This window comes from Astyanax mexicanus, chromosome 24 (genome assembly GCF_023375975.1).
Source record: "Astyanax mexicanus isolate ESR-SI-001 chromosome 24, AstMex3_surface, whole genome shotgun sequence".
Classification (NCBI taxonomy): Eukaryota; Metazoa; Chordata; class Actinopteri; order Characiformes; family Acestrorhamphidae; genus Astyanax; species Astyanax mexicanus.
The window spans coordinates 27906684-27920738 of record NC_064431.1 but is presented as its reverse complement, the minus strand read 5'-3'; the positions used below and the strand labels follow the sequence as shown (position 1 = coordinate 27920738).

General features: G+C 38.4%; 1 protein-coding gene and 1 long non-coding RNA gene across 2 annotated transcripts in view; both read left to right on the top strand.

Moving 5' to 3' along the window:
• The window catches only part of tafa4b (TAFA chemokine like family member 4b), a 52879-nt gene extending 39740 nt beyond the window's left edge, over positions 1 to 13139 (top strand). The window contains exons 4-5 of the mRNA XM_022682858.2: positions 5422 to 5546; positions 12567 to 13139. Coding sequence (XP_022538579.1) covers positions 5422 to 5546; positions 12567 to 12578 — 137 coding nt within the window. The 3' untranslated portion in view covers positions 12579 to 13139. The remainder of the gene's footprint in view (positions 1 to 5421; positions 5547 to 12566) is intronic.
• Positions 1 to 14055, top strand: part of LOC125787359 (uncharacterized) — a 759343-nt gene that overhangs the window by 56563 nt on the left and 688725 nt on the right. The window lies entirely within an intron of this gene.

Genomic DNA, 14055 nt, shown 5'->3' with positions numbered 1-14055 from the left:
AGAAAAGTTAAAGATAGACAGAGAGAATAGTTTTACAGGTAGAGAGAGAGAGAGGTAGAAAAAGAGGGAAAGAAGTAGAGAGTCAAAGAGAGACAGGAAGAGAGAAGAGTCAAAGGAGCGGGAGAGTTATAAAGAAAGAGAAAAGAGCGAGATAGGAAGAAAGAGATCGAAAAAATAGATTGTAAAAGAGAAACTGTAATAGATAGAGAGAGAGAGAGAGTGGGAAAGAGTGAAAAGGAGACAGAGAGAAGAGTTAAAGATAGAGAGAATAGGTATGGAAAGAGAGAGGGAGAGAAATAGAGAGTCAAATAGAGACAGAAAGAGAGAAGTCAAAGATAGAGAGAGAAGAGTTATAAAGAGAGAGATAGGTAGAAAGAGAGGGGAAGGAATAGAGAGTGAAAAAGAGACACAGAGAGAGAAGAGTTATATAGAGAGACAGAGATAGAGAGAGAGAGAGAAAGAGAGAGAGAGAGAGAAATGAGGTGGTGAATGTGGGTCAGTTTTTTAGTTAGAGGAAAGAAGGTGACTTTGCTAAGCGAGGCTTCCTTTGTTCTGTCGTCTCACTTTAGGAATAGTTGATGTTTGCTTGGGAAGCGCAGCGAGTGAACCATCCTCCAAAACATAAAACACTGTAATACAGCTCCTTCATGAAGGTGACTCTTCAGACATTCAGTTTTTAACTAAAGACAACAAGATTTAGATCATTTTAGTCTCTCTCTGCTTTATTTTTTAACAAAACTGACCCCTATACACAATTTATTACATATTTATAGAGATAAATAGTCATAGTGAGTCTTTGTGAGGCCTAAAAACCCTTTATGGCATGCTGTTGCCCTCAGGCAACAAACTGTACAAAATTGTATAATATAATGAGGCATACAAGTGCAAGAATATGTTAATAAAAAAGTATATTTATATATTTTACTATATACTCTTAGTTTCTTGTTTTGAGTTTAGTAAAAAAAATAAAATAATGTGTTGCCTTTGGGCAACATTATGTAGATCACTTCTGTTAGGGCCATGATAATGGTAAAGCAGTGGTGATTCAAATAGTGAGCTTTTTTTTATCAAAACAAAAAAAAATAATTCAGTGCAACTTATCTAACAACACCCTAGCAACCGCTTAACATCACCATGGGAACCACCTGAAATACCATTGCAATCGTCCTGCAACACTATATATATAGCACACATCTAGCAAGCATTGTTAGTCACCTAACAATCATTTACTGTACCTTAGCAACAAGCTAGCAACACCATAGAAATCACCTGGAATACAACAGCAACCACACACATGGGTTGGACAATGGAACTGAAACACCTGGTTTTAGACCACAATAATTTATTGTGGTGACGGACAGTTCTGGTGGAAACAGGAGAGTTGAGGTGCAGATTGAATTCAGCCGTGATTTGATCAGCCGTGGTTTTATGTTTTTTGATACAATCCGGGTTAGCACCCGAGCATCCCTTTCAGACAGCTTCCTCTTACAGCGTCCACAGTTAATCCTGTTGGATGTGATTGGTCCTTCTTGGTGGTATGCTGACATTACCCTGGATACCGTGGCTCTTGATGCATCACAAAGACTTGCTGTCTTGGTCACAGATGCGCCAGCAAGACGTGCACCAACAATGTGTCCTGTTTTGAACTCTGGTATGTCACCCATAATGTTGTGTGCATTGCAGTATTATGAGCAAAACTGTGCTCTTACCCTGCTAATTGAACCTTCACACTCTTCACGCTCTTACTGATGCAATGTGCAAAATTCCCACACTAAAATGACAGGTGTTTTAGTTTCATTGTCCAACCCCTGTAGTATAGTCACGTAGTCATGACATCTGCACTTGTTTTGTAAAACTGTTAACTGCTAACGTTGTTAGCATGTTAGCATATACTATCATGGGAATGGTTACATCAGTGTAACTTTTTTTTTTGGAATAATATGCTATTAAATGTTTTAGGACGTTTAACAAAACTCAGAAATCGTCTCCTTAGTTTTCTATTTCCCTCGTTTTTTGGCGTTTATTAATGATGATTAAATCAAACCGTTGGAGCTGCTCTTTTTGATTGCCCGCGCGTGCAAAACTGCTCTCAGGTCCGCTGGCAGCTTCTTCGCACTTCTTCTTCTGTGCACAGAATCTGCAAAAAGCTGCCAGCAGTGAAAGAAGCATCAGAATGCAAAACCGCCCGAGTGTCTCACTGCCAGTGTAACAGCTCATCAATATTTCCAGTATTTCCACAAGAACATATTTCTGGATCTTCTCCTCAGCTTCAGAATGAACAGTCTGTTCTCTCGGATAGATCATAAACAAACACCGGGAACTCGCGCTGGTTTGCCAGGTTCGCCGCCGGAATCCCGTTTCAGTCTTAAAACCAGCCATTTGTATTCATGTGGAAGCGGAAGCTATTTGCCTTAAAATGTCAGAAGAAGTTGTCCTTTACTTTTCTAACAGAGAGAGAGAGAGAGAGAGAGAGAGAGGACTTTCATTTGTTCTTTAAGAGCAGAAATCCGGTTCTGGTTTTGTTTTAAATGATCAAACTAATCTTGAGCGTTTCCTTAAGTGGAAGCATATCTAGTGACTGTAGTTTAGAGGTCTATACTATGGCCAACACATGTGATTTGTTATAACATTGTTGGAGTTCAAACTTCTTAAAGGGTCAGGTCTCTGAGTGGACCAGTGGTCTAAAGCGCTGCCACGATAATCAAGAGAGATGGCCAGTTTGAATCCTGGTCATGCAGCTTGCCATCAGCTACCAGAGCCCTGAGAGAGCACAATCGGTCTTGCTCTCTCTGGTTGGGTACAGTAGATGGCGCTCTATTTCCCCTCATCACTCCAAAGGGTGATGTGGATCAGCACAATCCTGCGTCTGTGAGCTGGTGTATAAGAACCGAGTCGCTGCACTTTACTCCGAGCGTTAGCGCTGTGATGCTATTCAGTAATAAAATTTACATGTATCTGAGGAGGCATGTGCTAGTCTTCACCCTCCTGCTGTTGCACTGTAAACCCATACGTTGTTTGAACTCAAATGATTTAAGTCTCTTTTACATAAAATTGGATATTGGATATAAACATTACTCAACTATTTTGAGTTAGCTGAACATTTGTGGGCACATAAACACTCAAACTGAGATCTTTGAGTTGAACCAACTTATAATACCTATAATAACCAACTAATAATACTCGTAATATAAAACTTGTAATTTGAGTTTAGTCTGTTGCCATTGGCAGCTTCTTTTCCATTGGTTCTGTCAGAATCTATTAGCATACTGGGTGTGTCCAAAAGTTTCTGACAGACACTCAACATCAGTGTGTAGTGATTCTTTTTTTTATGTTAACTCAAGTTTTCATTGCTCATTACGTAAAAAAATTGAGCAAACAGCCTTATAAAAGTTGAGTAAACTCAACTTATCCGGTCTTACAGTATAACAAAAATAAAAAAAGTTAAATAAACTTTTCCTTTAGTTGTAATAACTTGATGTTCTAAGTCACGCTAACTTAAGATATCATTACCCATTACTTAACAATTTTAAGTAATCAACCGGTTTCCTCAAATGTTTTAAGTAAATTCAACTTATTTGGGCTTACAGTGTGGGGCATCACTAGTGATAGAGGGAGTCCTAATATACGGGTTGAATAATTGGGTTGGATATTTGTAACTTAGGGAGAAAATAGGAAAAAAAATTGTAAAACCAAAAAAAGGCCCTACTGCAGACTGTAGCTTATCACAGACTGAGTAAAGCAGTACAGACTCTCATATGAAGAGCTGTGTTATTGCTATAGCTGGTCTTTTTTGATGTGTAGGAAGAGTGAAGAGGGAATTTGCCGCAGTGTTCAAACACTGTAGAAGGTTGGCCTGATATTAAATGCAAGCATACAGTAGGTATAGTTTACACAGAGCCTGGGTGTCTGAGGTAGTCAGCTCGGAAGTCAGCTCGGAAACTCTCACCTCAGGATCTGCTGGGGTTCTTTTTCTTTCAATTCTCTAGTTGTTTTCTTGATGTGGGTTTTCGTGTGTTCTTCTGCTCCCATTGAATAACTGATGTCATCTTTCACTGATTATTTTCTTGAGGTAAAACATCAAGTGAGAGCTCTGAGGATAAGTGTGTTGGTGGCATGGCAGTGAGAAAGACGTTCAATAGTTCATTTGAGGGTCATCATTAACCCTTTAAACCCCAAACTATTTTGGTGTGTTTTTTTTTTTTTCTCCATTTTTGTCAGTTCCCATTTCATTTTTTATAACACGGTTATGTTAGGAGACATGCTGTAGCCACATGCTATTATTTTTCTTTGTACCAGAAGACAGACATTGAGCTGCTCATAAATGTCATCATTTGAGATGTAAATGCTTTAGGAATATGTAAATCTTCATGGAATTGATCATGTTTTAATCAAAATGCTACAAGAGTCTTCTTTTTAGTAATAGTTAGATTAGAGTGTATATTAGTTATTATGGATTATAAAGATTTTGATGATGGTAGATACTGTGACAATACATGAGCAGCACCAGGCAAATTTATTTATTTATTTATACATTTTTGTTATATTTCCGCATCTGGTAGTTTTTAAGCTGTTTCTCTGGACACTACTGGGTTTATCCAAACATTACTTGATTTAATACCTCATAAATATTTTAGAAGCACTAGAAGTAAATATTGTTGGCTAAAAAAAAAATAATCTTAGCGATATTTATTTCTTATTTATATATATATATATATATATATATATATATATATATATATATATATATATATATTTTTTTTTTTTAATAAATCAGCGCCAACAATGATGTCAGAGTGAAAGTAAACACATGGATTATGGTCTTTTAAGGCAATAAATGGGGTTCTAATTTAAGAATATAGCATGGAAATATGGAAGTATGAGTTTAAGGCTATTTTTTAGTTGTATTTCACAGTAGATTTCTCAAAAACACCTCGGTTCAGTGAGAGGTCAGTGCTATTTTTAGAAACAATAGGGTTCCCTGTTTGTCACGGTGTATGAATCGTGTTGGTGCTTTGATACATTCCTGAGTAATTTAGATTTACAAACAATGCATGATTTTTGACGCAATTTGTTTCATTGGGGTTCTAAGGGCTAAACCATTGAACCCAAAATGTATAAAATATACAGTAAAATCAGTTGGGAAAATAAGTACCTATTATAAGTCTTTTTTTTTTTACTTTCTCTGCACGGTTGTTATTTACCTGCTGCTTATATTCACTATATTTGTTGTATTGTTCATAAGGGAAAAAAAATAAAAATAAAATCATAATTGTGTCGACATTGAAAAAGCTTTGTGTAGTACACCTGTGAGACTTTTCTTGAAAGGTCTTCCTCAGGAGCATCCTTCTGTTAAAGTATCTGTCTGTCTGTCTGTCTGTCTGTATGTCTAACTTTTTGTCTGATTCTCTCTCTTCCCTCCAGCCTCCATCGTTGTGCAGAAATGGTGGTGCCAGATGCATCCGTGTCTAGATGGCGAGGAATGTAAAGTTCTGCCGGACCTCACCGGCTGGTCCTGCAGCACTGGCAACAAAGTCAAAACCACCAAGGTGAGGATGCTCTTAGTGGGGTTTTGGAAGATAGATTAATCAACACAGAGAAAGCTAATTACATGAACAACCAAGTTTCTGACTAAACTGATTGGGGCATTACAGAATTGGTGAGGTGGTACTCTAGAAGAATGTAAGAAATTAAGAGTGTATGACCCAATGCTTGGGTTTGTTTGGTGTTTGAAGAAGAACATTAGATTTTGGTGGGGTTTGGGTTTTTGGCTTCAAACCATAGAGAAGAAGATACTTAAAGTGATATGGTTAAAACTATTGAGAACTATTTCATGTTGAGGAATAGTTTCTTTAAATGGCATAATACAGTATTTATAACATTTACAGTAAAGACTTTGTGGTCCGAATGCATTGTACATATTACAAAAGACCCATTCAGCCCAGTGTTAACTCTGGTTCAGTTTAAAATGAAATAAAATAAATTCAAAATTAAACTTGGAAGAAAGTTGTGAGTATTGATAGTGCTAGATTAGCCAGCATGCTATCTGGCATCTCCAATACATGCCCACATCTGACCCTGAACACGCAGCTAGTACTTCACAGCAACTATAATAGACCATAATAGAAGTCATGGGGCCCTATTTTAGCAATCTATAGCACACCATTCAATTGCGCATTGCATCTTGATTTTGGGCCTGTTGCTGTGTCTTTGGTATTGTGAGGGCGCAAAAAATACACCTTGTTCGTCTCAAAATGTACAAAATTCATGTACTAATTCTATTATTTAATCATTGCTGTGTTTTGGGCGCAACGTCAACAATAAACCAATCAGTGCACCATGGGCCATTCCCTTTAAGAGCAAGGTGAGCTCTGACTCTGAAAAGTCGGCTGACTGTTGACTGTTGTCAGGGTTTTAAAAGGTCAGTGGCGCACTTGTTTTTTTTCACCGCCAACATGTCAGAAATTTACCTGAACACACCTCACTTCTAGACCAAAACTATTCCTAAACTTTCACGCAAGGCGTGAAAATAGACTGTTGACAAGGTCTAAGATAGCAACGAGCATCGCAACGCGCCTTGTGCAAGATGTACAATAGGGCCCAGGGTCTTAATACAAGCATGAAAAATCAATGAAAACCTTTGTAGACATGTGGAATAATAAAACCTTTCAAGTCACAATGTCCCTCCAAGGAAAAATGACTCTTGAAGAACCTCCATCCCTTCCTCCAGATCTTAAATAATGCAGCAAATATGAACACCCGTACCAGAGTCAGAGAGCTCGGCTAGGACAGAACATTTGAGACCTTTTTTTTTTCTCAACATAAATAGTCCAGTCCAGGAGCGCATCGCATTACATTACATGCAGGTCACAGAAAGTTACGGCAGAGAATAGTGCTGCAGCTCCGGCTTTGCATTTAGACCACAAATGGGTCAAAGCGAAGTCTTCGCCAACCTTTGAAGAGCAGCAGGCCGTCCAAACGCCTGTAGAGGAGCCGTCCTACCAGCAGAGCATTTAAAAAGAGGTTCTTTGAGGACGCGGCTTTTCCCACAGGCATTTCAGCCACAAAACTGTCCTTCAAAATGCACATTTTGTCCCTCTTCTCCCATGTGAGCGGGATGTGATTCTGCTGAAGACCCGGAAGCCCCTCAGGAGCGCCGGTGACTCTTTGTTTCCTCTTTTTGATCTCTCTATAATGCACTTCAAGGCTGGGTTTTTTTACGGTGCTAAGCGATGCCTCAGCCTCAGCCTTCTTGCTTATGTTGACCTGGCCTGCTTTGTGACATATGGGCTTTAATTAAAGGTGAGCTTCTTTTACAGTGTAGCTTTATAGCTGAGCATGATACAGACTAAGGGCTATTAACTATATTAAATTAAAGACTATAGATTTAAAAAAAAAACTAAAAAAAGATATATAGTGGGCTCTAAACAATCAACAGGATGCCTGTAGACTATATGGTGCTGTCACTATGATCCAAGGACCTCTAGTTTGAATCCTGGAGCATGCTGCTTGACATCAGCAGCCGGAGTCCGAGAGAGCACAACTGGTCACGCTCTGTCTGGGTGGGTAGATGGTAGACTCACTATCCCTCCAAACATTGAAAACTTCCCTCACTCTCGTTCTCTTTCTCTCTCTCTCTCTTTCTCTTTCTGTCTCTCTCTCTCTCTTTCTCTCTCGATTTGTCTCTCTCTCTCTTTTTCTCTCTTCATCTCTCTGTCATTTTCATCATCTCTTAATTTTTCTCTCTCTCTTACTCTTTCAATCTCTCTCTCTCTATCTTTATCTGTCTTTCTCTTCATCTCTCAATTTCTCTCTCTCTTTCTCTATCTCTATTTTTATCTGTCTTTCTCTTCATCTCTCAATTTCTCTCTCTCTCTCTCTCTCTCTCTCTCTCTCTCTCTCTCAATCTCTCTCTCAATCTCCTAAGACTTTTAAGGCCTTTTTAACATGATCCAGCATTTGCTTTGGATTTCCACTACCCAATACGTTTTAGAGTCTGGATGCTATCAAAGCTCCACTTTTAAAGTCTGGATGGAGCTGTTAATTAGGTGGTGAGTCAGGTGTGTTAGAGGAAGGTAAACGGTAACATCTGCAGCGCAGGGGGACTCCGGGAACAAGACTACAAAACACAGCGCTGAGATCCGTCAACCAGCCATAACATACAAGTGCTCAGTTGAGAATCTGCTAAAACTTATTCTCAAATTAAAACTCCAGCAGTTCATTTCTTTTGCATCTGTATGGATACACAGATGAATTTAGTTTGGAATTTGTGTTTTTACTAGAGAAAATCTGTAGAACTGCCAAGCTATGTATTAATAATAGTGTAATAACATAATAATAAGAGTGTAATAATACTAGTATACATTTGCTCTTCAATATAATGAAGATTCTGATTTGTTCTACCTCTAAGTTTGAGTTGAATTTCAGCACAACACCTTTTCTTCTTCTGTTGTTCTGTTTCTCTTCTGCTGGCAACGGCCTACTCTCCCTATTTTTTGTGTATTTATCTTAATGTCTATTTTGTTCTATTCTATTTTATTGTGTTCTTATTTTTATTTTTTTTATCTATATTTATCTATTTTAACAATTGCTTCTGGGTGTAAACTGGATCGTAAGATCACAATTTCGTTCCACCTCATGTACCACATGTGAATGACAATAAAATCACGTGACAATAAAATCATCAATGACAATATAAGCAGAGGTTACACTAGCTGCTGCATTTAAATAATGGAGGTAGAATTACAGTATATTGGAGAAAACATTGAAATTGATTGAAAGTGGTTCTGTTTTGCCATTGAAACCTATGGGGATGGGTGGGGTTACACAGCTTTCTGCAACCGAACAGCAGGGGGCGCCCAACCTGTGGTGGCTTCACTTTTGAGAGACGATGCTCTGTCCAGCTATACACAGTCTATGGCTCTGACCAATCAGAGGAGACAATGTGCTTGTGTGGTTTATTGGTGCACATTTTGGTGCGTTTACCTTTGTGCCTGTGTGAAAACAAACCAACAAACAAATAGAGAGAAAACGCCCCAAATAAACAAACTCATCAACTAATCTGAACCATAGAAACCAACTACTGATAAAAAAAAAAATCAGCCTTAGTCATATGGTGGTTGCGTAGTAGGTTCCTGAGATAATAGTAGACAGTAGTAGCAGAAGGTTCAGCTAGTGTGAAAGACCAGGAGAAAGAAACAGAACAGAGTCGTACATGTGTATCAACAACAACCCAGACGCTCCGTGTGTTAATTGCAACTCCGGCACGTGTCGACAGATTGCGGCGAGCCCCTTCCCTACCCCCCCCCCTACCCCCAACCCGCTCTGAGCCTTTGTAATCCGGCAAAATCTGCGAAAGGCAATTTGTGCTGTGGGGCGGCGCAGGTGACGTATCAAAAGGAAAACAGTTGCAGGGAGCGCACCGATGCCGTAAGAGTAATTGCTCGGAGAGACGGAATAACAGCGCAACATCTGTCGCGTTCATTAGGATGCATTATGGGCTACAGGTTCCGCCGAGCCTCTCGAATCAAGAGCCCTAATTAAATCGGTAAGTGAGAGAGACAGGCGATGGATGGCGGCTCGCAGGCTTCCACTCGAATTTATGACCCCGGACGTCAGCCACTCAGTTGGCTGATCTGGCTTGTCAGTCATCCTGAGGAGCCAATGGGATGACGAAGCGTTAAATGAATTCCTGGTGACTTGTAGCTTTGAGACAAATGAAGAAATGCTGAAGGCTGGCTGCTGGCTGGAGGTGCGGCGTTAAAGAGTTGAAGGTGTGGGTATAGAAGAAATATGACTTTATGATAAGTATTTTACATTCTTCTTTAATTTATTGCAGCATTTGTTTTTATTACAAATTATATTTTGCATTAAATGTTTAAGTTTTCTTTTATTTATATGGTTTTCAATTTGGTCTGTATGATGCCATTGTAACAGTAATAATTAAATTCAGTGGTTAAAAGTAAATAATTCCAACTTTATGCCCTCTTGTGGTTAGACCCAGGGCCCTATTCTATTTCTATATCTATTTAGGCAAGCCATCAACTGTGCACTTTGCAGCTTGATTTAGGGCATGCTGCTGCTGTCAGTGTGTCTTTGCTATCGTAACGACAGGAAAAGTATTGCGAAACACGCAAAGGACATGTACTAATTCTCCTAATTCTTAATCATGGGTGTGGTACGTTTTTGGGAATAACATGCATTACACGAATCAGCGTGTCATTTGCCATTCACTTTAAGAACCAGGTGCGCTCTGATTTTGGCAGATTGCTATTTCAGTGGTGCAGCTACTGTACCTCTATGTGTCCAACGCTTTACAGCAAAGGAAACTGACCTGCTCGTTTGTTTGTGCTTGTTCATTCTGTATAATGTGGTTGAAAAGCACCTTTGCTATTTAAATGATTCAGGTGGGGGCGCTGAGTGGTCCAGCGGTCCAAAGCGCTGCCACTATGAGCGGGAGGTCGCAGGTTCGAACCCCCACTCATGCAGCTTTGCCATCAAGCTGCCGGCGCTCAGAGGGAGCAAAATTGGCCTTGCTCCCTCCGAATGGGTAGATGGCGCTCTCTCCACACAATCCTTTCTAGGGTGATGTCCACAGCACAGGGCATCTGTGGGCTGATGTATCAGATCCAAGTGGGTTGGGTAATTGGCTGTGCTAAATAGGGGAGAAAATGGGAACTAAAATTAGAAATAAAATTATGAATGATTCAGGTGATTCAAGGCGTGAAAATAGCCTGTTGGACTGTTGGTGTAAGGTAGCAATGAGCATCACAACACACCTTGTTTAGGGTGTAAGATAATATATACTGTAAGTTTATGAACATTACTACTTTGAGATGGATCAATTTAATTCAGTTTGAATCAATTTTAGTGTTTTTGGCAAATAAGGGTTTTATGTAGTACCTAACTGCCCATAATATAAATTTAAATTTTACTGTCATAAGAAAAAAAGGAGTTTCTAGTGACTTAATTACTGAGCTGGAAATTTGGTACCTGATTGGCTGTGCTCATATGCCAATAACCCTGAGGAGCCAACAGTAGGCAGAAAACTGTGGATGAGGGAGTTTCATGCACTGCTGCTCCACTGAGCTTTAAGTGTGTGTGTGTGTAAGTGAATGTGAGTGAATGTGAAAGTGTGTGTGTGTGATCTCAGAGGGGTTGAAACAGTTCCTGCAAGGCTCCACTTTTCACGTCATTGAACTTTACTGAGCGAAACGAGCGGCATATTCGCCTTCTTAACCCTTTCAGACCCTGTGTGCATTACAATGGACATCACATATTTTTTATTCTTTTTTTTTTAATGATTTGTTCTACATAAAGGTTATTGAGGGCTGTTGTTCATCAGAATAGACCATGAACCACCCAATGAGAAAGTTTACCAGCTTAACCCCGCCCAGTGCACAATAAAAAATAAACAGCACATTTAATATATTAGGGCATGGCAGCAATAGAGCCAATGAGGCAAACTAAGGGCTAATTTTTAAAATTAATTTTATGTGGTTTTTAATTCTTATTTTACTGTTTAGGGATGGTGTGTGAAATTAAAAAGGACAATATCTATGGAGGGAATTTTGTATCAAGTTTTACGTAAAAAAAAAATAAAATCTGCGATCAAAATTTTAAAAATCAAAAGGAAAAATTGTATTTTGCAAAATCTTAAAAGACAAAATATATAGCAAATATATATTTTTAAATTCTATTATTTTTAGCACACCTTACTAACGTGAATTTTTTATGGAGTGAAAAACCTGCTTAGAGAATAAATATAACATTAAATATAACGTTTGTATGAAATTTAATTGAAAAAAAAAAAAAGTATTTGCTGCTGCAAAAATTCACAAAAACACAAAAATAAAATCTATCTATCTGTCTGTCTGTCAATCTATCTATCTATCTATCTATCTATCTATCTATCTATCTATCTATCTATCTATCTATCTATCTATCTGTCTGTCTGTCAATCTATCTATCTATCTATCTATCTATCTATCTATCTATCTATCTATCTATCTATCTATCTATCTATCTATCTATCTATCTATCTATCTGTCTGTCTGTCAATCTATCTATCTATCTATCTATCTGTCTGTCTGTCAATCTATCTATCTATCTATCTATCTATCTGTCTGTCTGTCTGTCTGTCTGTCTGTCTATAGACTGACAGTCTGTCTATCTATAGTATCTGTCTATCTATCTATAGTATCTATCTGTCTGTCTGTCTGTCTATCTGTCTGTCTGTCTGTCTGCCTGCCTATCTATCTATCTATCTATCTATCTATCTATCTATCTATCTATCTATCTATCTATCTATCTATCTATCTATCTATCTCTCTCTCTCTCTCTCTCTCTCTCTCTCTCTCTCTCTCTCTCTCTTGCTCTCGTGCTGCTGATTTGAATGCAGCAGGTGAGTCTTCGCTCTGGAATTTGCCCTGGTATCCATGCTGTAATCTGATTGGTCTGAAGGAGACATCCTTTACCCCCTGGCACCAGAACAGCATCGTGCAGTCTTCACTCTCACAAAACTCACATCTCACTCATTACTCTCCCTTTTTTCTCTTTCTCTTTTTTAGGTCACGCGATAGCGAGAAGACGACAGCCCTTTTGCGAGAGACCCAAGGCTCTTCTTTAACGTGGAATTTCTATTCTGGGGGGAGAAAGAGGCCCACTTACAGCTGAGAACTCACGATCGCGGGCAGCGGAGAAGAGAATTAAACACGTGTGATGAATGGACTTACTGGGAATACTGGACATACTGTGTTGTATACTGTAGTCGACGGCGCTGGCCAATGGAAAGACTGGGTGATGGACCAAGCCTGCAACATGTTCCTCAATATAAATATAAATATGAATAAATATAAAAATATATATACAAAGGTCTTCTGGAGCAGATATGGACACTGATCACTGGCGATGACGGTCTGGATTTCTTTAGCTTGATCTACAAAAGTTAACTGTTAACTTATTGGAGTGTATGGTAACATGCGTTGTAAGCAAATGAATGTATGTGTGTGTATTATTATGAATGTTGGTACATACATGTGGCTGGGAATGTGTGTCGATATGTGTACATGCATGTATATTTGTATATGAATGCATGTACATAATTGAGATAAACGGGACACGGTGTGGTAAGTATGTGTGTGTATATATGTGTGTATATATGTATGTACACCAGGGATGTAACCATGTATACAAATACACTGTTCCTCTACAATAAACAGATAATACCTACAAGTATTATCTAGTTCTAAGTATCGGGACACGGTCGGCCATCAGCAGTAGGGGTGGGCGATATGGCCCTAAAATAATATCACGATATTTCATGATATTTTCGTGATAACGATACTTTTGGCGATATGACAAAACACTGAATTAAAAAAAAAAAATATATATATATATTCTTATATTCTAAGAATACACTACTGCAACAAAATGAAAGTTGATACTAATAAGGAACACCAGATATCTCCATATATCCAGGATTAAAGTAAAATAAATGATATTGGACAGAACTATAATCTGATCATCTGGCTCTAGTAAATATATAATGGGAAATGAGAACAGTGTGAATTTTTCTTTTGCTAAAAACAGCAAAAGAGTAGTACTCTGATGTGATAATTAGGGGTAGGTGATATGGCACGATATTTCAGGGTATAATATCGTTCACGATATTTTAAAAAAAAATTGCCGATATTATTGCAAACAATACGATACAGCCTGAATACTTTTTTCTGTACTGTTATTTTAATACAGAGACAGATACATGCAATAACATGTGTAACATCCCTAGTCTACATAAATACAGATGTGTGACATATTAAATGGAGAAAAGCTGCCCTTAGTAAGTAAGTAAGGGCCACAAATTGCACAATATGATTATGTCATCAATGTATAAAATGTTACAGTTAATGTTACATTAGTTTATAGTAACATTTGACATCAATAAACACTTCTATAGTTCTATAATTACAGACAGTGGTCCTGTACCACCACGGATACAACAGCAACACCTTAACAACCACCTAGCAACCACTTAGAAACTACATAGCATCCATAGCA